At 55.6% G+C, this 22,734-nt stretch overlaps 2 protein-coding genes and 1 long non-coding RNA gene across 3 annotated transcripts in view; 2 read left to right on the top strand and 1 right to left on the bottom strand.

Moving 5' to 3' along the window:
• LOC143841200 (uncharacterized) overlaps positions 1 to 956 on the bottom strand; it is a 101,707-nt gene extending 100,751 nt beyond the window's left edge. The window contains exons 1-2 of the mRNA XM_077345201.1: positions 799 to 956; positions 418 to 582 (exon numbers count right to left, since the gene is read on the bottom strand). The gene's annotated coding sequence lies outside the window, so the exon portion shown is untranslated. The remainder of the gene's footprint in view (positions 1 to 417; positions 583 to 798) is intronic.
• A 688-nt stretch (positions 957 to 1,644) lies between these two features.
• LOC143841198 (uncharacterized) lies at positions 1,645 to 10,639 on the top strand. The gene is made up of 3 exons (XR_013232623.1): positions 1,645 to 1,777; positions 7,278 to 7,397; positions 9,132 to 10,639. It is a non-coding gene; the product is annotated as an uncharacterized LOC143841198 (long non-coding RNA).
• Positions 10,640 to 13,143: 2,504 nt separating this feature from the next.
• On the top strand, positions 13,144 to 17,722 carry LOC143841932 (uncharacterized). The gene is made up of 3 exons (XM_077346482.1): positions 13,144 to 13,420; positions 14,211 to 14,518; positions 17,339 to 17,722. Exons 1-3 carry the CDS (start codon positions 13,144 to 13,146, stop codon positions 17,657 to 17,659), a joined length of 906 nt encoding a protein of 301 aa, XP_077202597.1. The 3' UTR covers positions 17,660 to 17,722.
• Positions 17,723 to 22,734: the final 5,012 nt, after the last annotated feature.

Raw genomic sequence — 22,734 nt, 5'->3', positions numbered from 1 at the left:
GCTGGGGTGCCCACTGGGAGGAGGAGTCCCACGTCGGGAATCCCCGGCGCTGTTTGCCTGACTGGAGGGCCGGCCACGCACGGGACACGCCCGAGCCCTTCACGCCAAGCCGGGGAGGACCGCGGAAGACGCCTCCCCGCAGCCCCTCGGCCGCCGCAGCGCTCCTCGGGCAACCGCGCCCAGCCGCTCTCCGCTCGGGGATGGCGCTCCGGAGCGCCGCCGACCCCGACCCAGGAAGGGTCAGATGCCTCCCCCCCCCCCTGCGCACCTCTCTTTCTCTGGATAAGAAGAGGCCGGGCAGTGGGAATGCTTGGGGCGGCCGTCGTCGGGTGGCTGCAGCGAATGTCCCCCGCCCCGCCCCGCCCCGCCCCGCCCCGCCCCGCCCCCCACCTCCGCCTGTTGCGAGCCGCTTCTTACCTCCCCGGGGGCGGCGGGCGGCGATGGCCGGTGGTGGGCGAGGCGAGCCAGGGTGGCCTCTCGGCGGCAATTCTTCGGGCGGGGAGCCGGGGGGGGGGGGGGGGACGGCGGGTCGTCCGCCTGCCGGGCCGCCGAGGCTGGGAGGAAGGAGCTCGCTCCGGGAGCCTGAAACAAAAGAGGCACGTCTCGGATCAGCGCCGCTGCGGCCTCGCTCCGGGAAAGGCCGGTCCGTCCTCCGCCCCCCCCCCACCCCCAGCACGGACTGCAGCCCGATCCCCCTCCCGGACTCCCCCAGCCCAACCCCGGTTTCCTTTCTCGGAGGGAGGGAGGGACGCAGGGCGCCCAGCTGGCCCTGGCCGCAGGGCCCCGCAGCGCTCGCACCGAGGGCAACCGGAGGCCAGCCCGACCCGAGGACGGCCGACCGGGGCCAGTGCGCCGAGGGCGTCGTTCGGCCTGCGCCGGCTCCGGCTCGCCCCAGCGCGGGCTCGTTCAAACGGCCATGTGACGCGGAAACCAGGCGGCGATCATGGCTGCTTCCCGGAGCCCGCCCCCCCCCCGGCCGGCCTCCCTCCCTCCTCCCCTCCCCCCCGGCCTCGGCCAGCAAGCGCAGCTCCCCACCCACCCCACCCCACCCCACCCCACCCCCACCCCGCCTCTCCCCCGGGGAACCCCCCCGCCTCCCCCCGCCTCCCCCCGCAGCGCCGCTTTGCCGCCCGGACGAGGACAGCCGCGAGAAGACGCGTCCAGGCGGAGCGCTGGCGGATTGGCCGCCTCGCTCGCCAGCCCCGCGGTTGCCATTGGGCGCCCGACCGGAGAAGCTCGCCTCCCGCCCGCGCCTCTTCCCCGGGGCCCGGGCCCACCCCGCGGGACTGGCGTTTGACAGAGCGGAGGGGAGGGGATCGGAGGGGGAGAGGGAGAGGGGGAGGGGAGGGGGCGGGGAGAGGAGAGGAGGGAGGAGGGGGGAGGGGGCGGACTCCTGAGACGGCGCGCGGGGCCCAATGGCAGGAGGCGCAGGCTGGCCGGGGGCGGCGGAGGCCTGTCGGCGCGGGGCTCCGCGGGACTCGGAGCGCTCCTGGGCTGGGCCCGCCCCCTGCCCTGCTTGGTGCGCCGGATACGGCGGCCCCGGAGACTCGTGGGCCGGCCTGGCGATGGGAGCCCGGCTCAGGTGCACCGTCCGCGGCCTTGGCCCCGCCAGGAGACCCCCGCGCCGCCTCCGGGCCGTGCTGCTGGCGCTGATCGAGGAGCTGCTGAAGAAGCCCCGCGGGCGCGCGCCCCTCCGCCACTCCCTGCTGCTGGTGGTGCAGAAGCAGCGCCGCGACCCCCCCGAGCCGCCCCCGCCCGGCTCCGCCGCCCCCAGCAGGTAAGGGCCCGCAGCCCCCCGAGGGCCAGCGCGGGCGTCGTCAGACCCCTTCCAGGGCGCCCCTTGCTTTCCTCCATAGGCCTTCCCTTGGCGCGGGGGGGGGTGAAATAAAGAAATCCTCCCCAGTTGCGATCCGGGGGCAGGGAAAGACGGCTCCTGACCGGGTCCTTACTCGGGCCTTCCTCGGCCGCAAAACCCTCTTCTGAAAGGCGCCGGGCTGCCCGCCTCGAGGGAAGCCCTTCTGCCAGAAAGCCCTGGCTCCTGAGCCCTGCCACGAAGGGACGTGGCCGGGCTGCATCTTGGCCTCCTGGGTACCCCTTGGCCCGGCAAAGCGGTTGGCCCTGCCGCCCTGGCACGCCTGCCTGCCTCGGCCTCCGGGGTCCGGCCTGCTTTGTCCATTGCCTGCTGCGAGAGGGGTAGGCCTTGGCTCATCCATGGCAAGGGCAGCAAAACGAAACAGAAGAGCCACCCGGTCGGTTTCATGGAGTAAAGGCTTTTTTTAGTCTTGGCATGATCCTCTGCTGTGGCGTCCTCGAGGCTTCGCTTCCAGAGCGGGTCCGGCCTCGGGGGGCTTCTGCGGGTGTGAAACGGTGTCCTCTGTCTCGGAGGGCACAAAATGGACAGGGCCAAGCTGCGCGACGGTGGAACTTGGCTGGCCAGAACGAAACACAGGTCTGTAAAGGGGTTCGTTTTCGGGATGCTGGAAAGAGAGCCTGAAAGAAATCGACTGTGGTTTTCAAAGCTCTCCTCTTATTCCACCCCAGTTCTTCTTTCTGTTATTCGCGTGAGATAGGGATAGCAAGGGCGAAGGGGTGGGTTGGTGAGGATAATGACAAACAATAATATCTCCATGCAGTCAATTTTACTCCATTTTGACAGCTTCCTGGTGTTGTTTTTTTAAACACCGTTAGTGCCTGGTTTGCGATTTTAGGGAGAGTTCGGTCGATTTCTGTGCACAGTCAGTTTCCTAGAGGAGGAGAAAACACTTTCTCCTCGATGAGCATATGCCCCGGCGCTTTTCAGTCGCATGGCCTCAGGCTACCCACCCTGATGTCGGGTGGCATTCTCTGGGGTGACCCTCTAACTCTGTCACTGGCAGACTCCTGCGTCCAAAAATAAAATCAGGCCTGAAAGTGATTTAATCTCTGCACAGAAACCTCTCCTTTCTGTCCCTGACGCAAACTGAGATTTTAAAAGCCTGAAATTAACAAACTGAAATTAACAAAAGCAAAAAATTTACAGGCAGCCAAATATTTGGTGAAATGGGTTATTTCCCCACCATTTTCCTGTAGGGTGTAGGGTCCTTCCTTTCGGAGTTTATTATTTCTCTCACTCACACACACACACACACATTCTCACACACACAGACTATCTTTTGCTAACTTCCTACACAATAGGGAAATACCATTTTAACAACCATTTATCCCATTTAGTACCTCGTGGCAAAAAGAATCTCAATTCCACCTTTTTTAAAAAGACAAAAATGCATCTTGTGCATTACACATAAACATTTGTTTCCTGGAAAATCCTCCTTTACGAATATACTAATATGAAAACCAGTTTCCCAATTAAAACCAAAAGTGGATTCTTTTCCTGGAATGATAGTAATAATAATTGTATAAGTATTGTTGTTGTAGTTGCTAATTGCCATGGTCAGGTATTTGACTGGTAGGTGGTGTTCTGCAGTTGGAGATCTAGCCAAGTTCTAGGTATCTTCACAAAAGTCTTCCTGTCCCAAGCAACGATACCTTCTGAAACTGAGCTGGTGTATTATTATTATTATTATTATTATTATTATTATTATTATTATTATTATTATTATGCTGTTCAGGGATCCCTCTGTGAAAAGAACAGAGATTGAGACACAACATGGCATCTACTGACAGTTTTAGAAATAGCTCAGACTAATGGTTGCAATATCGGGAAGCAGGCCGGTGTGAGAATCTAGAGTTTGGATCGTATGTGATGCAAGGATTAATATCATATGAAGAATGCCGTCCTTGCGTTAGGCCAGCCTGCTCGGTCTGCTCTTCTCCTGCCTTTGGCATCTCGCTTCGTGCCGGAACTCTCCCCCAGTCTTAGCGAGGCCTCGCAGAGACAAGCATCGACGGTAGGCGAGGTTGAGGAAACCGGCCGTGTGTCCCTGGGAGCCCAAGTGAGGCCGAGGCGAAGGAGTGCGGCGTCCTAGAAGAAGTTGCAGTCGGTGGACCACCGGGGCGGGCCTAACTCCATGCAGACGGGCTTTGGGCCCGAATCCTTTGCCTGGGGCTTCAATGCGTGGCGCTGTTTGGGATGGGACCGGAACCAGGCAATGATTCTGCCGAACCGCCCCGATCCAGAGGATCGCGCGCCACGCGGCAGGCATAGCCCGCCTGCCCACTTCCAAAGGCTTCCCAAAGGAGAGGCAGGAGGGGGTGCGTGTGTGGTGGGGTTGGGGTGGGGGGTGCTCGATCCTCCCTGTCGAAATGAATGGGGGTCGCTCTCTGTCGGCCGGGAGGGGGGGGGGTCTTCAGAATGGTTCTTCCTCGTCAATAAAATAAGGGGGAGAGCAAGGGCCCCTGGATACCTGCAGCCGAATAAAGGATCTTGGGGGCGGGAGGGACTGGACCCCCTCCCCTCCCCCCCCCAATCCACACACTTAAATTGGCATCGGGCATGCCGTGGGAGGGCGGTCAAGGCAAGGATCTTTGTGTTGTGGCTTCAGCGAGATACTGGGGGGCCCAGAGGGTCTCCCGGGGTCTGTTTCTCGGCCGGAGCCCTCCGCCGTCCCGGGGCTGCGCGGGCTTTTGCGCGGGTGACGTGGCAGCTCCTGTGAGCGGAGAGGCTCGGCGCACGTGCTCGAAAACAGGAACCCGGGAGCCGCTGCGCCCGCCTGGCCTTCCCCGCCAAGCACCTCGCCTGGCCGAGCGCCCGCCCGGGGCCAGCCACCCCCTCGCGAAAACAGCCGCCCAGCCAAACGGGAAGTTGCGCAAGCCGGCGCTCCAACCGTCCTCCTCGGCGGCCAGGGAGACCGGGGGCCACACGGGGGGGTGGGGTCCAAGAAGGGGGGCAGAGGGGAGAAAACCTGCCAAGGGGAAGTGTTGGCCTCGGCTCCCTGGCCTAGGTGGGAACCGTGCAGTGCAGTCCTTGAATTCGGGCGGCTGCCTGACTGGAAGGGCGGGGGTTGGGGGGTGAAGGGTGGGGTGAACCACCCAAAATCCTTAAGAGTTGTCTTGCCCAGGAGTTACAGCCTGGGGAAAACGGCCTCTTTCCTCCAACAGGATGGGGTGTGGTTGCGGTTGTTGTCGTGGTTGTTATGCCTTCTCCCTTACGTCCCCAAGAGAAAGCTGAAATCCAGCATACAAAATCTGCTCAAGAACCTCAGCCTCAGAGAAGTCAAATTGGACTCAACCGAAGACAGGGCCTTTTTCATCCTGGAGTAATATTAAAACAGTTCTTCAAGGCCTGCAAGACAGAGCAGTTCTGCTGGGCCTAAGGTGGAGGCTGACAGAATACCACCAGCAACCTCCCCCCCCCCCCCCCACATACCTCTCCCAGGCCACACAGTGAGGGGCGGTATATAAATGATTAAATGAATAAATAAAAATAGATTTATTTATCTATTTAGAAGATTTATATACCGCCCTCCCTTGCAGCTCAGGGCACTTTGCAAAGAACATGAATAGCATAATACAGTACAATATACTTTGATAGCTGTGTCATAGACAAAGTGGCATCATCAACAAATATAACATAACAAAGGTAACAGCAGAATGTTTATTCATCAGTATGACACACACACATGCACTGGAGAGAAGGCAGGAGCTTTTGACTGTTAAATGTATATTGGGTTTTAATGTAACATTTTAATTCTGTTTTATGGTTTTAATGTTGCAAACTACCCTGGGCCCTTGGAGAAGAGTGGCAGAAAATAAATAAATATTGCCCTCCTTTCTCATTGAGACCCAAGCCGGACCACATAAGGTAGGTCAACAGGGTAGCACATCCCGCAAGCAATGTGATAGGAAGAGGCGGTAGAAATTCAGACCAAGGCACAACCTGGAACAAAGCTGAAAGGAAGCCAAAGTATTTCTATGGCACGTTCAAGGCAGTAGCATGACAGAATAATTAGTACCTTTGGAGGCAGATCATGTGCATGGTAGGCTTTAGCACAGCCCACAGTTTCTTCACCACTAATAGAGCCGTCTTCCTGGACTGAGTCCCTGACAATCAAGCCATGTTGCCTTTGTTTTAAAAGCCCTCCTGAAGAAGTCAGTTTTGCTGTGCAGTGCATGGAATATGGGTGGAAGGGAAGCCTCCTGACCTTCTCTGGCAATCCATCCCAGAAGGCGTGTGTTTGTGGGGGGGGGGCACAGGGGGCAGAAGACCCTGTGCAGAGGCTCCAGGCTGCCCTGGCAATGGGGGAGAGGCCATCCTGCAGATAGGAGGCTCCAAGGCCAGGAAGGGCCTCTTAGGTGGCTCTTTTGCCATTAAAACCTGCAGCTGCCCAGTGGCACTCATTAAACTGCTCTTGGGGTATTTTCCTTTAGGAAAATACCCCAAGAGTTGCCTCTTGGCAACTCTGCTCCTGGGGGGAAAGGAGGGGTTGGGGAGACTCCTCTTCACACACAAATGTTTCCTGGGGATTGGACTGGAAATATGGCTGCCGGGGCTCTTGCCCTCCCTGGCTGCTCTGAAACACACAGGCCGGTGGCTTAGCCTGCCCCATTGCTTTCAGTGCAACTGTAGGAGAAGGCTGGATCTCCCCCAGTCGTCTCCACTGGAATTATGGAGGGGAGAGATTGTGGCCCCAAAACTATTAGGAGTCTCCTGGCGTCTAGAAGGCAAAAGTCATGGGATTCCAGCATTCCCTTTTTGGCACTAGAGCTTTGTCAGTTGCACCCAGTGGATCCTGGGGGCAGGAATTCTACTTATGGACCATTTTTCTCCCAGAGAAGGTCTAGGGGCAATTGGGATGATGAGAGCCAGCATGGAGGCCTCTAATCTGGAGACCTGGGATTGATTCCCAGTCCTTCTCCACATGCAGCCAGCTGGGTGACCTTGGCCTAGTCACAGTCCTGTTAAAGCTGTTCTTGCAGAGCAATTCTCACAGAGCTCTCTCAGCCTCACCTACCTCACCTACCTGTTGTAGGGAAAGGAAGGGAAGGCAATTGTAAGATGCTTTCCTTCATTATGCAGGGGGTTGAACAAAATTACTCTGGAGATCCCTTCCAAGTCTATGATTCTATGACTCCTTCTGGTAAACAAAATCAGGGTATACGAAACTAACTCTTCTTCTGTGCTACCGCCTGCCTGGGACAGTTGAGTCTCTTTATTCTGGTTTCCCCAATCCAATCCCAACTGCCCCTCTCTTCTGCCCTCCCCCCACCCCAAGCCCACGGGAAATTCTGCTGGTAGCAAGGCCAGAGGCCTAGCGAGAAAGATTGGGTTCAAATTCTCAACAGTTCACGGGCCGAATTCTTCAGAGCCACGATGTTGTTGTGTTTCTCTCTCTCTTTAGGGACTAGATCATGGTGCCTGTGAAGCGCTGCAAACCTTCCTGGCAGCTAAAGGGAAACGGTTCTTGTAACCCGGGGGCCTGCCGCTTCCTCGCCCCATCCCCGGGCAGCGCACGCACTTGGTAAGACCCCGGCCGTCCCACGCAGAAGGGCTCCCCCTCGAGACGGGAGGGCGACAGGAGGGGGGGGAGACCTTCTCTGGTCCTCTTGGAAGTCCTTGGCTACCTTCAGCAGGGCTCTCTAGGAATCGATGGGGTTCCTACATCGCTTGAGGAAGAAGCTGGTTGAATATTTTGAACTATCTCTGGGTCCCCATCTTCTTCCAAGAAGCTGGGACAGGCAGGCATATCGTCCGCGCACACGCCCCCAACTTCCTTCCAGCTTTGGCTGAAGAACGATTGTTGGCCCGGGGTCACCAGGTGGCTGCACAGGCCTGCCTGCCTGCCTGCCTGTCTGTCTGTCTGTCTATCTATAGCATTGTATGTAGAACAAAATTGGAGTCCAGTGGCACCTTTAAGACCAAATTAGCAGTAAATTAGTAAACAGCATCATGAATATCCAAGGAATAAGCAGCGTAATAATGTTTGTCACAATCAATTGATGCTGTAAACATCTCCATTGTGCTGAGTATTCGCTGTTGATGCTGTTTACTGATTTGCTCTCCCCTTCTGTCTGCGCTCTGATGATGCCTATTTCCTTGTGTGGGGAAAGAAGTGCGCATGCACGCAAAGGCTTTGTGGGTCTTCAGGATGCCATTGGACTCCAACTTCGTTCCGTGGCTTCCGACCCACACGGCCACGCACCTGAACCTGGCATTGTGTGTCGCATAGCCTTGCCTGGCCGCCAGGCGAGACCTGTCCTGACCCTCGCGTTCCTTCGACGTCTCCCCTCCAAACGCTAGCCGAGAGCTGAGGAGATCGGGCTTGCCAGGGTTGACCAGCACAGGGCTGGGTGTGCGGAGTCGGTGGCTCGGCGCTTCCAGCCGGCTGCTTGGCCGCGTTTGCCGGTGGGTGGCTGGAGAGTCTCCCCCCCCATGTCTCCTCCCCCCCTCCAAAAGCTGCTGCGGGGAGGGAGGCGCCAGAGGCAGGGTGTTTAGGGACCAAAGGTGGGGGGGGGGGGAGAGAGACTGGAAAGAGGGAAAATTCAGAAAAGGGCGGCCAAGAGGCAGACATGTAGCCCACTGCCGTGTACTTGGGAGCGAGTCCCCTCGAGTTCAGTGGGCCTGCCTCCGGGGTCAGCATCGCTAGATCTGGCTGGCCTGAGCCCAGAAATCTGCCTGGGGCCCGCCAGCCTCCCAGCCTGCGAGTTGCCGCCGTCGTTTCCCTGGAGGCCGTCGAGGCCCGATTCCTGCGGGAGCTTCACCGCTTGTGCCCCTCCTGCCAACAGCAGAGGCGGCTTCGCTGAATTCTGGGGGCTCCGCCCGGCTCGGCGGGAGAGGGGGAACCGGCGCACGAGGGTGAAGACCCGCGTAGAGCTCCCTCCCACGAAGCCCTGGCCAGAGTGCTGATCCCGCTCCCGCCGCAACCGGCAAGCCATTTCTTCCGCTGGCTGTCGCGGCGGTAAGAGCGGCAGCCTCTAAGCTGGAGAACCGGGTTTGGTCGCCCCATTTGTCCTCCACGTGCAGCCAGCTGGGTGGCCAGTCACAGCTCTCGCAGAGCTCTCTCAGCCCCTCCTATCTCACAGGGTGTCTGTTGTGGGGAGGGGAAGGTGGGCGATTGGAAGACACCTGGAAACTAGACGCAGGGTACAAAACCCGCCAGATCTCCTTCTTCAAATTGAGGGGGCTACTTTCTGGCCTCAAGGCACGTGTCGGCCAGTTTGACATTTGGTAAGGGTTTCCACAACTCCTTCCTTAGGCCAAGAATGGCAGTCTGCGGGCCACCAAAAGCTGCCCTGGTGGAAACATCCGAGCACGCCTTGTTCAGCACTTCACGTGAAACCTTGACTTTGGACATCAGACTTGGGCCTTTGTCTGAAGGCTTCCCTTCCAAAACAATTTCCTGCATGACAGAAATACGAAGAAGAACGCGGTGGCACCCCGCACATCCTTTTTGTTTAATTAACGTGCAAGCTTTCGGCATGCCGGGTTTTGCATGCCCAAAAGAATTCAGAGTAGAGTTCCTTTTGCATTGGTTCCATTGCAAGCCTTTCTACTTGCAGTGAGTCCGCCCTCCCCCGACGGGATAGCTGTGGAAACCTAAACCTAAGTGAAGCGAAATGGGCTCTCCCGCGGAGACTCTTGGGGACTGGCTACCGTGATGAGGGACACATGGCTTGATAAAGGTTACTCCCATGGCACTGCCAGCTAGCAGACCCGCCACCCAAATCGCAGAAGCCCGTTTGGGGAGCTGGATCAGGAGTTCCCAAACTTTTTGAGTCTGACTGGCATCCCAACACAGGCAGCCACAAAATGGCTGCCGCAGGGGGCAGAGCCAACCACAAATCCGCTGCCACAGCTGGCTTTCAGGCAGGCGGGGAAGGTCCTCCTCGTGGTAGCTGCTGCCACAGCCACGGGTTTTTTTTTAAAATGTCCAGCCAATCCAGTGTCCAAGATCTTATCAGAAGCCTTGCAGAAAGCTTGTCTTTAAAGGCGGGGCATTTCCCCCGAAGGCTGCTAGCAACCCTGGGGGGGGGGGGGGAGCTGGTTTGCTTTCTTGAAGTGGAGCTGAGCTGATGGGCATTCATGATTAGAGACCACCTTCGCTGATTTTTTTTTTCCTTTGGGCATGGATCCGAACTGAAAAAGGGCTTGTGTGTGTAATCTGAACATTTTTTAAAACTAGCACTGCAAGCAAAATGGGGGTTTCCGAGATTTTGGACGCAGATTCATAGACCTCTGACTCTCCCCTTGGGGTGCTATGCCTCTTTAAAATTTAAGATCTGCACTTAACCAAAGGAAAGCCGCAGGAGTTTCACCCGGAGGTGCGGGAGGGTAATAATATAAGAGAAAATGCGATTTCTTCAGCATGATTTGGGAAGAGACTTTCCCCCTGTGCTGGGCAGAGGTAATGAGTCACTTGTCTTGGTACCAAGGGGTGCCTATTCGGAGCCGGGCTCCGCCTGAGTCATTAGAAAGAGGAGTTGTGTGTTTTATACCCCTCTTTTTTACGGCTTGCAGGAAAGTTTCACACTTGGGAAGGAATGGGGCCAGCAACAAATGGTCAAGTTAAAGCCGTAAATCACTAACATAGACAGTTTTATTTCTCCTCTGTTTTGTGAACTACAACTGAATTCGAGGGGACTGATTGACTGTTTTAGCAAAGAATTATCATACGGCTGTATTTGGATGTTGTAACACAGTTTACTAATTTGACAGAATTAACTTTTGTTTTATATTCCTACTGTCATGATGTTCATAGTTTGAGGAAGAGTGCTTGCACTCGACAGCTCACGCCTGGAATAAATCTTTGTTGGCCTTACTTAAAGGGGCCACTGGACTCTGATTTGAGTTGTCGATGAAATGGGGCCTTCAATATGGGGATGGGGGCTTCAATAAGAAGAAGAAGAAGAGTTGGTTCTTATATGCCACTTTTTCCTACCCGAAGGAGGCTCAAAGCGGCTTACAGTCGCCTTCCCATTCCTCTCCCCACAACAGACACCCTGTGGGGTGAGTGAGGCTGAGAGAACCCTGTAATCATTGCTCAGTCAGGATAGTTTTATCAGTGCTGTGTTGAGCCCAAGGTCACCCAGCTGGCTGCATGTGGGGGAGCGCAGAATCGAACCTGGCATGCCAGATTACAAGTCCGCACTCCTAACCACTACACCAAACTGGCTCTCTAATAAACAAGGCAATAGGATTAGGGTTCGAGAACCAACCAGAAGCCTAAAAACAAAACTGAAGCGAAACATCCGCATTAATCGGTCACCTTAAACGAGGCGCCAGGAATGCCTCTTGGGCACCCGGGGCTGCACAAAACTGCGCGACCTGTCTCTGTCTCAAGAACATTGCATTTGGAAAGGAACACCGTGAACAAAAGCATCGTTTGAAACATGCTGCCAGCAATCCTCTGGCACCATTGCTTTGGAAGTGGCCCCATCAGACACGCTAGTCAGTCGTTGCCGTGACAGCCACCGAGGGACAGAGAAGAAGAAGAAGAGCTGGTTCTTATATGCCGCTTTTCTCTACCTGAAGGAGGCTCAAAGCAGCTTACAGTCGCCTTCCCTTTCCTCTCCCCACAAGGGATACCCTTCGAGGTAGGTGAGGCTGAGAGAGCCCTGATATCACTGCTCGGTCAGAACAGTTTTATCAGTGCTGTGGCAAGGCCAAGGTCACCCAGCTGGCTGCATGTGGGGGAGCGCAGAATCGAACCCGGCTCGCCAGATTAGAAGTCGGCACTCCTAACCACTACAACAAACTGATGTAGTGCCAACAATGGGTGCCAACAAACAAGGGCGAGGCGACTGGGAAGAGGCCCTCCGAAAGGCTGGATGCCCCACACCGGTTCAGAACAGGGCACAGCGCAATTTTCACCCCTTGCAGCTTGAAGCCCGGTGATTTCGAAAGGTGTGGTTTGGTTTGCGTTGTATCTTGCCCATGGGAATTGGGCTCAAGTCTGCTAGAAACATACTGTACTTAAAAAAAAAGTAGTGCTATTCCTCACAAACGAACCTTTATGGTGTATGTTTTAACCCATCTGAGCCCGGGGAGGGATGGTTCTGGAGGAAATGTTCTCTTCTCTTCAGGTGATGTTTAGACGTGTGACAGCAGGTACCCTCGGCGAGAGGGATTCTCTAATGCGAAAGAGAAAGGGAGGAAAGCAGACTTGTGCTGGCATGAACTACTTTAAAAACAGTTTTGCTGCCAGATCAACTGATTAATCTACTGGAACTGGGAGCAACAGAACCAAGCCTGAGTCCAGGGGCACCTTTTGTTGAGGCCAACAAAGTGGAAATCTGGGTTCAAGCTTTCCCGGGCAGACCCTCCTCTTCCTCAGGTACTGCAGCCCAGCAAGGCAGCAAATCCCCGGCAGGCTGAGTGAGATGGACTTCTACAAGGATTTGCAGAGGGTCCAGCTGTCAGACCCACTCGGCGACATGTCCTGGCTCCACCTCCCCCCCACCCCCAATCATTGAGATTAGAACCGGGGCGCCCAACCGTTTGTGTGTGGTGACCCACACGTGCAAATGTTCGGGGACCCGACCTGGGAACCCCAAGCCGATGGGAGTCCCCCTCCTCCGCTACTGCTTGCTGGGCCAGAGCTGCACTTGGAGGCAGAGCGCTCGAAGGGCCCTGGGTGGAGGAGATGGCGCTGGATCAGTAGCTACGAACTCGATCTCCTGGGGCACACGGGATGTGCACCCTCCGGCTATCTCAGGCCGTTGAGGGTTGTCTTTCTCTCGGCTGGATTGTCCCGTCTTCTCGCATCTGTCAACCGGAGAGCGGCTGGGCGAGGGGGTGAGGGAAGCCCTCTGCAAGCGAAGGGTGCTGGGGAACGTCATTCGCAGGAGACTGTTGGTGGAGAAAAGTCACGGCTCCCCTGCCGCCCCCCCCCCCCCCAACACACACCCCGGAGAGCCAAGCAGGCAACGCACGTCAAAGGCTACAGCTCAAAGGCACATCGCTTAGAACTGCCCGTGCTGAAAGGTGCCGCCTGGAATGGAGGGGAAAACGCGCTGACCCTTTAACGGAGGCGTAACGGGGCGTTATTCGGTAGGCCGCGTTATGTTCCGCCGTGCCTCCAAAGGCTCCAGCAGCCCCTCGCTCCACTGAAAGGAACAGGACATGATCTCCAGACCTGTTGGCAACCCTACCCGAGTGGACTGCATCTGCCAGGACCTCGGCTGGCTTTCTCAGGCCAGGGGGAGGCGCAGATCCTGGGGGATGTGTCCGGAGATGGTTTTCTTCTCATGGACTGCAGGGGGCTGGGAATGCGAAAGTGGCATCGGCCTTTCCTTTCTCAGCAAGTGCTGCGCCTTCAAGCACCTAGTCAGGCGCAGGGGCTGGCGAACCCCGAGAGAGGCTGCAGCGCAGAGAAAGTCCGCGCACGCTGGCAAGGGGTCAGCTCCTGCCCTGCCACGCTCTTCTCCAGCCCAGAGGCTGCAGAGCCTTCGGCAGTCAGAGCGCGGCCCCTTCCAGCTCCGATGTCCCCCACGGCACTCCCTAGTCCGCGCCTCCCTCAAGATTCTCCGAAAGAGGAAACTGGTGGTCAGTCCAAGGCGCTCAGGGGAAGGAAGGGAGGAAGGAAGGAAGGAAGTTCTCTCTCCCTCGGGGACACATCTAGCCTCCTGGACAGTTGCTTGCCTTCGGAGTTTTGTTTTGTTTTTTTGTCTTCTGTGGGTCATTTCTTCTTGGGCTTGGAGAGGCAGCAGATTAGCCCTCCGAAGGGAACCTGTGCCCTTTACATGAACATGCCATGTCAGATGGGCGTCGGTTCTTTCGAGAAGTCCTCCTGAGCCCCCTCAGCCGGGCCAGGCGAGGCCCCAGGGAGGCTGGGCGAAGCTTCTGCGCTCCCAAGTCCAAGGATTTCAAAGTCATGTGTTTGTTTGCCGTCTGGCGCGTGTGTGCGACGCTCGTCTGGCAGCCCGGACCTCCGAGGCGGCCTGCCCATCGCCTCTCCCTCCCCGCGTCTCCAGCTTGGGATTCCTCGGAGGTCGCCCTTCTCAAGCGACTAGCACCCGAGACCCGGGGGGGAGGGGCGGGGGGCTAGGCTTGCCTGGGCTCTGCCGGTCTTTTCGCCCTGGAGCGAGGAAGCGAAGGGCTCGCCCGCCCGTCGGGGCTGTGGTTGCAACGAGGGGCGATGACGAGGGGGCCGTGGGGGTTCCTGTGGCGGAACGCCATCCCCTTCCCGAAGGAGGGCCCCCGACGCTTCTGGCGGGGAGGAGGGGCCAGGCGGAGGGCCCTGGGCTTTGCCCAAGTGCGCTGCTGCGGAGGGGCGGCACCGGGCGGGACCCTTCCAGGCTGGATCCCCCCCCCCTCCCGCCGGATTGTTGAGCAGCCGGGAGGAGGCGGCGGCATCCGGCCGGCCTGCGGTTGGCTCCCGCGGCCAATGGGAGCACAGATCTGCAGCGGAGGCGGAGGGGCCGGGGCCGGCGGGGCGAGCGGCGTGACTTGGCCGCGGAAGCGGGGAGGGGCCACGGGGTGAGGGGGGCGCCCCTGGGTGCCCTGCAGGCAGCTCCTTTGGCGATGCAGGCGGACGCGTTGGCCCGGGCCGCGGCGGCGGGGGATGAGGAGGGGGTGCGGCGGCTGCTGCGGGAGGGAGCGGACCCCAACGGGGCGAATTCCTACGGCAGGACCCCCATTCAGGTAAAGCGGCCGGGCTGGGCGCGGGAACAGGCCGGATCTTCGCAGAAGGTTGCCGAAGCGCGGACTTGGTTCTTTCTCATTGGGGAGCGGTGGGGTGGGGGGCGAGGCCAGGCGCTCAAGGGAGAAGGGGCCGCTGGCCCCGGGGGATGGTGCCAGCCGCCCACGGCCGCCAGACCCACCAGCTCCAGGCTTCCTTGCCTCTGGAGAGGGGTCGCTGAAGGGTGTCGCCGCGGTTCTGAAGCAGCAGAGGGAAGCGCCTGGAAGAGCCACCAAGTGTCACTCCGGGTGTCCGCCGTCGTGTGCGTGCACGCTTCGGTCAGGTTTCACGAAGCCCAGGAACGCTTAGGCCCAGCGCGACACTTGGTTGGTCTGCGAGCGGCCCCTGGACCGGAACAAAACCCACCACGTTGGCTCTGGAAGAAAAGCAGGTCGGCTCCGGACAGCAGGTTTCCTGGTTGCCGTTCGTTCGCTTGCTCCCCCCATGAGCGATGGAGGGATGATCTTTACTGGCCCCTTCCGCCTTTCCACTCCCAAACGCGAGCCGCAGGACTCCAAAGGGTTCTGAAATGTCGAACCCGGCTTTCACTCGTGACACCACGGATCGGGCCCTGAAACGCGCGGGCATTGAATCCTCGTGGGAAGCCAGTTCCACTCTAGCGGCGGGATTTACAGCCGGGCAACCCCCGGAGAATTCAGGGGCGCTCCCTTCCAAGACAGCGGGATTCAAATGGGTCGCCATGTTGGTCTGAAGTCGCACAATCAAATCAGAGTCCAGTAGCACCTTCGTCAGAGTGCTTGCACTCGAAAGCTCACGCCTGGAATAAATCTTTGTTGGTCTTAAAGGTGCTACTGGACTCTGGTTTTATTATTCCAAGATAGGTGTATTTTTGTTCCTAAAAAATACGGTTTGCCGGCCGCCCTGGAACACTCCAGTTTGCGAATCTTTTCATGGCCCCTTTCCCCGATCGTGCCCGCGCAATGGAAGATCTTCGTTGGGCGACCTGAACAAGCCCCGCTGAGGACGGCGATTTCCTTTCGAGGAGCTTAAGGTTGCAGGACACATTGTTGGCGATTTTAGGAATGTTGGAGTTTGCTTCGTTTTTTAAATGCTCAGAATCGTGCGTTTTGTTTTGTTTTGTTTTGTTTTTTGTGGATTTCCCCTCCCCCTTAATTTAAGTCCCTGCAATATTGGTTTTGGTTTTCATCTTTTTAATTCTTAGAGATGTTAGTGTTAGAGGCAGCGTTCGGAACAGAAACTTGATGCAGATAATTTGAGCAGATAATGAGTATTTGAGCAGATAATTAATACCCAGGTTTGATTTCTGAATTTCTGATCAGAAATTAGTTACACTAACTGCAAGTTTTCTGACTTTTCAAGTGAAAGATTGCGGGTCACATTATGCTGATATCCTTAGTAATGCTGAAACTTAATTATTTTTGGATGCCCCTAATCTTGCAGTTGTTTGCAGATCCTCCCCCCCCCCCCAACTTGGCTCTCACAATTTTGGCTTGCATCTGCATTTTTGTAATTCTTAGAATTTTGTAAGCGAGGCCAGAGAGTTGTAAACAACTTTCAGTTAAGAAATAAAAGCTGATGCCCATACTGGTGGTCTGAAATCCAGGAACATGTTCACTCAGAAATTAGTTTCAGATCTTGCAAACCAGATTTAAACCTTCTTTGCACAAATGGGACATACATGAACTGAGAATAATCCCCAGTGCAGACGGTGCTGTCCTTTCGAGTAAATATGACCAATGTGTTTTTAGGAATGTGAATATGGCTTTTAAAAAACTGACCCTAATCGTGTAGTTGCTTGTGGATCTTCTCGCCACACACACCCCTACCCCCAATTTATGACCCTGCAATTTTGTTTTTGGTCTACATATTTGTGATTCTTAAAACCTTGTAAGAGATTACTGTTACTAAATACTAGAAAATAACTGACTAGTTATCAGTTGAACTAACTGCCTGTTTCGAGAGCTGGCAAGCGAAGTATAGGAAGCCTTTCTTTGCACGGTATTTAGATGGCCTGAGAAGCCCCAGAGAAGAGGAAGTAGGCATAAAGCTGCAGGTTACATTATGCTAGTATTTTCAGGAATGCTGAAGCTTGCTTAGTTTTTTTTAATGGGGGGGGGGGTTATGCCCCAAAAAATAACTAGTAAAATGAGAGCCAGTTTGGTGTAGTGGTTAGGAGTGTGGACTTCTTACCTGCAGCCAGCTGGGTGACCTTGGGCTGGCCACGATAAAACTGTTCTGACCGAGCAGTGATATCAGGGCTCTCTCAGCCTCAAGCTTTCTTCTTCTAAATCTAGCGATGATAGGCCACTAGGGAGGTTTGAATTCTAATTCGGGGGGGGGGGGCAGAACGGGTAGCGAGAATTTGTAGCGGCGATTTACTTTGAATCAGGGGACTGTAACCTTTTACAGTTGCAACCCTAGGCAGAACCGATTCCAGCACCCCATAGTGTGTTGACATCGGAGTCTGCCTAGGGTTGCGCTGCAGAAGGATCCGAAGCGGCTCCAAATTCACTCCTGCCCAGTCGCCAAAATGTATGGTTGCCATTTTCACTACTGCGTTGCCATCTGCACAGCGAAATCAACCTACGGGACAGAAACGGGACAAATTCTGCTTAGGCCCGCTCTCTTCATCCCGGCTAAAGGGCGTGCAGGGTAAAGATTTCAGAGGCGCGGGACAATGCGTTTTCCATGTGCTTTCACGGCTGGGATTACCTGTGCAAAGCCGGAGAATGTCAAGCAGTGGCTGAAGCGCCTCCAGAGCGCGTTTGGCTGACGGTCTCTCTCCTCCTCGTCCCCTGCAGGTGATGATGATGGGAAGCCCCAGAGTGGCGGCGCTCTTGCTGCAGGAGGGAGCCGATCCCAACCGGCCGGACCCCAGCACGGGTGCGCTGCCCAGCCACGACGCCGCCCGCCAGGGCTTCCTCGACACGCTGCGGGTGCTGTGCGCAGGCGGTGCCCGCCTGGATGTGCCCGACGCCGCCCAGCGGCTTCCCCTCCACCTGGCCCAGGAGGCCGGCCACCGCCACGTCGTCCGCTTCCTTCGACGCCAGGCGGAGAGCCCGGCCCGGGAAGGCGCCGCGGGACCCGGGCCCCAAGCGCAAGAGGAGAAGGGCGACCCCTAGGGGCCTCCGCCTGGCTCTTGGCGTTCAAAAACACCCCATGCCAATAAAATGATACCTGGCGTCCTTGCGCTCCCTCTGCCTTTTGCTGCTCCAGGTCTGGAAGGGAGGGGAGGGAGTTTCCAAGACCCTGCTGCCGGTCCCTGTAGAATTTCCGGGCTTGTGCTAGCGTGATTCAATGGGTACCAGCGGAGAGCTGGGTTGGATTCCCTCCTCCTCCACCTCCTGCACCCAGGTGGGTGATTTTGGGCCAGGCACAGTTCTCTTCGGACTGTTCTAGCAGAACAGTTCTCTTAGAGCTTTCTCAGTCCCACCTACCTCACAGGCAGAGAAAGGGAAAGGTGTTTGCAAGCCGCCTCAGGTAGTGAAATGCGGGTTACAAAAAAGGCAGCTCTTCAAAAGTGTAGCCAGTAGGAAAGGTTGTAACCCAAACAAGAGTCCAGGAACCAAGAAAGGTTAACAAAAAGAGAAATGTGCATAGGCCTAGTGGGGGTGCAGCATCAAGTTACTAAAATAGAATGTAGTTATAAAAATTCTAGTATTCATTAATAATGCAGTTTAAATTAAAGACACCCAAAGGCTCTATGCATCACCTCAGTTAAAATCCAGTCCTATAAACACACTAATGTCTCAACACCACTGACCTGTTAATGTGGCTTTTTGGCATTGCCGGCTTTATCAGTGGTCTGGCATACATATAAGTGCAGCGTACAGGATATATGCAATTAATTTTGTCATATATTAGCTCCTTCACATAAACAGAACCTTAACAGTCATAGACAATGGACACTGCATGGACTGCTGAAAGGAAAGGGAGGAAAGAAGTACTATATTATATTTGCATTGTATGGCAGCAAACTCCATACATCTATGACTCACTTAAGGGAGATATACATCTTTAAAAACCTTTAAACTATTTACTTAGTTAGTCACATATGTGGACCAGTAGGCCAGATAAAATAAATAAACAGGACTCTGAATCCTCAAAAGCAGTCCCTGGTCAAGGCAAACATTAATCATGCCCCAAGTTGCACCTACAAAGTTTACAAGCATACAGATGTAAAAAAAACAAACACCCATACAGTACTTGCAATAACACAGTAAAAGGTGATACCCTAAAATAATATATTTCTTACTTTCAGCATTAATGTAGCTGAAGTGTTACCATTGTGTAACGCTATTTATTTTTCGTTATTCACAACATTGGGGAATCCACAAAAGGATAAAAAGACCAGTGAAATTGGTTTCCTTCAGCGCACATTTGAAGAGAAAGCGACCCAGGTTGAAGAGAGGGCTATTTTTCACCGCCACCCCGCCCGAGATGAGAAGAAGCGTTTTCCCCTCCCCGAGAAACCTTATCAAGGGATCAACTGGGAGCACGAGGACCCGCAAGGGTCTGAACCCCCCCCTCTCCCGGGCTCTGAGCCCACCCCAAAGACACGCCTGGACTGGACCGAAGGCAAATGGTGCCAGACCCCCGACCCCCTGTGTGTGTGTGTGGGGGGGACCAGGGTCCTTTCCCTTGGCCTCCCCGCTCTCATGGCCACGGGGCCCCTTAGCAGGGCTTCCTTGGGAGCGCCGCCGCCAGCCCCGTCGCCTGGGGGTGGGCCTCTGAAACAGGGGGGGGGGCATCCCAACCCTCCGGAGCCGAAGGCGGCAAAATGAGCCTGGTCCCCTGGCAGGTTTCCTCCTCCACTCCCGGCCCACGTTACCCCCCCTTGAGCCGTAGCCTCCCCCAAGACCCGTGGTCGGTCAGGGGCCTCCATCGGCGAGGGCGGGTCAGGACCGCAGACACAGCCCGAGCAGCGAAGGCCGCCGGCCAGGACAGGAGGGCGCCTGGAGGAGCCGAGGGCAGGCTGGCCCAACTCCCGCTGCCATGCTGCCAGGGCCTCCTGTTTGTCTAGAGCAGGGAGGAAGGAAGGCCAGCAAGCGCGTGATCAGGCCCCTGTAGTGCATTCCCTCCCCACATCCCGACTGAGGCCTTATTGAGGTCCCCAGACCAGCCTGCAAGGAGAAGCATGCGCAAGGCCACAGAGAGGCGGCCTGCATGTGTGTTTCAACTGCCCCCCAGAAACAGGCGGCCCTTGAGGGGCTTCCAGGGCCCCGGAGAAGTGGAGGTGGTTTGCCTCTGCCTTCCTCTGCAGAGAGAGCCCCCAAGGGCTCCTCTAAAATGTTCCTCCCCCGCCTCTCACTTGGTTGCAGGCCAGCCGGGAGGAGACAAAAGTAGAAAGAGGAGGCGATTGACCCAAGGTTGCCCAGACAACGGTGGCTCGCCTGAATCGTAGTTTGTAGTTCGTTTGGCCAGCCCTGCAGTAACCCCTGGGCAACTTCACCCACCCCACAGGGTTGTTTTGAGGATGGCATGGTCCAGGAAGAAACACGGTACCCCGCCCATAGCGCATGGGAGGATTTTGGGTGACCTTTGGGTAGCCTGCACCTCTTGGGTTCTTCACTTAGGAGAGGCCCATGCCTCCTCCTCAGAGTCCTGCCTGAGGCTGCTCACCTTTAACATGATAGAGGGGGATCCAAAAAAGGAAGGCAGCCTGGTGGAAGTGGCTCAGAGCCTTGATTTGTTTGCAGGCCTGCCTTCCTCCCTGCCCTTAATAAACTCTCTCTATAGACATTCATTCATTTATTTACGGTCATGACTAGTATCAAAACACGGTTTTGCACAGTATCAAAACATACATAAAGAAAGAAAGAAAGACGCCGGGGCTGTGGCTGACTGGCAGAGCCCCTGCAGAAGGTCCCAGCAGGTTTGATTTCCCACTCTTCCTCCACATGCAGCCAGATGGATGACTTTGGTCAAGTCACAGTTCTCTCAGAGCTCTCTCATCCCCACCTACCTCACAAGGAGAAAGGGAAAGGTATTTGCAAGCCTCTTTGAGATTCCTTTGGGTAGAGAAAAGCAGGGGGGGGCACACAATGCTTGGCCCTGCAACAGAGTGTATCTTTGGGGCAACTTACACGTGCCTTTTTTTTTAAGCCCTCTTTTTACAGACCCAGCCTTGTGGCCCAAACAAAGGGGAAGTCCCGTAACACCGCTAAGGCCCCCAAGGATGAACCTCCGGGTGCGCGCCCAGATCCCTGTGGGCTGTTGGGTCCCACCTGCTCTCCTCCCCAAGTGGAAGGCTTCAACAACCCCAGATGCGGAAGGGCCCCAGCTGGGCCCCCCTCCTCCCCGCCCCAGGTGCTGGCTGCCGTGGAGGGCGCCTTGGGCCAGCCCGGGGTGCCAGGAGAGGCCAGCGGCCCGTTGCTTTCTGTTCCGGTTAGGCAACTTCCCTGAGCGAGATGAATCATATTGCTCAGGCTGGGAGGGGGAGGGGGGAGGAAGCGGCAGCCCCGGAAGAAAATCATCGCAGCCGCCAGAAGAGCAGCCAAAGGAAGGCGCGCTGGGTAGGAAATCGCGCAGCCCGGGCCCTCAGATGTCACCGGATCTACACTGGAGTGACCCTCCCACGATTGCACTGGAAGTGCTGAGCTGATGCTCATCAAATTCCTCGGATTCCTCGGGTTAATTTTGAAAAAAATATTTGTTGAACATTTTTTGGGGGTGTGGTATGATCATGTATGGTCATGTTGACCCACCCACCGCTCTCAAAATGGCCAATGATGGGTCTGGAGGGGATGGGAAGGGGAAAGGGAGAAGCCCTGGGTGGGCCTGTATACAGCTATGCTGTGTAAGAATGAACCGGGTTTCCCATTTTAATGTGTGCTCTTAGGGGTTCAGGAACCACTTATCTAAAGAAAGACCACCAGGAGTAAATGTTACTCAAACAATCCCAGCTTTGGCTTAGGGCAGTAGAGCTTTTACTATAATAACAACAACAATATTTTATTTTTAACCCACCCTCCCAGTGTTGCTCAGGGCAGGTAATAGCATTAAAAACAAAATACCAAAATTAAAGCGTTAATCTTCCTAAAGCCCCCAACTAAAAGTGCTTAGGACACGCACAAGCTAAGTGGTGCACCAGAGGGTCTCAGCATCACAGTGTCGCAGAGAAACAAAGCAAAACCAGAGTCCAGTGGCACCTTTAAGACCAACAAAGATTTATTCAAGGCAAGCACTCTTCCTCAGACTATCACAGAGGGTAGGAAAAGTTGTCTCTGGCCACGGTCTCTACTCAGCCATGCATTATTTACAAACTTCTGTCACGTTCCTCTGTAGAACAAAATTTGAGTCCAGTGACCAACAGAGTTTTATTTGAGGGATAGGTTTTGTGTGCAGCCATTATCTATCCTATGGCATGTGTAGTGTAGCAAAGAGATCCGAGGATTGTTTGGCAGCCAGGCAAGGGACACCTGGAGGTGGTTCGGCACTGCTTGCCTGTGAACTGTAACCCTCAGTGTCCCTTGGAGGAACTATCATCCAAATCCTTGGAGGTCTCCCATCCAAATAGCAGCCGGGGTCAGACCTGTTTAACTTCGGAGATCTGGTGAGATCATCAGACTGGCCTGGGCTGTCCAGGACAGGGCTCATTGTGCATGTGCACAAAAGCTTATGCCCAGAATTGAACGTTGTTGCTCTTAAAGCTGCCACTGGACTCAAACTGAGTTGAGCTGTTGGTCTCCTTGAAGACCTCTCTATGGGTTTCATGGTGACAGGTGGGGGCACAAATAAGAGAGCAGAGGCACGGGCACTGGGCCTCAGGTGCATCTACTCATCTTCTCCACCTTAATAAAACAACTCACCCAGACACATATATAACTTTCCAAGAGGCTACAAGGGACCCCCAAATATTTGGATTTCTGTTAAATATCCCTAATCTGGTACTGGAATTTGGAGATATCAGGATTACCAATATTTTTTCAGATCCAATAGACCCAAATCCAAAAAATACCAAATCCTGTTTTTGATGCACACCCCTAGTGCAGTGCCCATGAGGGCAGCCTGGCCTGCCAGAGCTTGTCCAAGGAGAGAGGTCTCTGTACACAGATAGCCCTCCCTTTGGAAATAAAGCGTGAAGCGTTGTGGGGTATTCTGTCCCATGCTCCCTTACTGAAAGGAAGGCAGGGGGGAGAGAACTCAGGATGCCCTATCAGGAATTGATCCTTGGGCTAGCAGACACCTGTGTAAG

Source organism: Paroedura picta, chromosome 7 (assembly GCF_049243985.1).
Source record: "Paroedura picta isolate Pp20150507F chromosome 7, Ppicta_v3.0, whole genome shotgun sequence".
Classification (NCBI taxonomy): domain Eukaryota; kingdom Metazoa; phylum Chordata; class Lepidosauria; order Squamata; family Gekkonidae; genus Paroedura; species Paroedura picta.
Note: the sequence above shows the minus strand (reverse complement) of the source record. Positions and strands in the feature narration are given on the sequence as shown.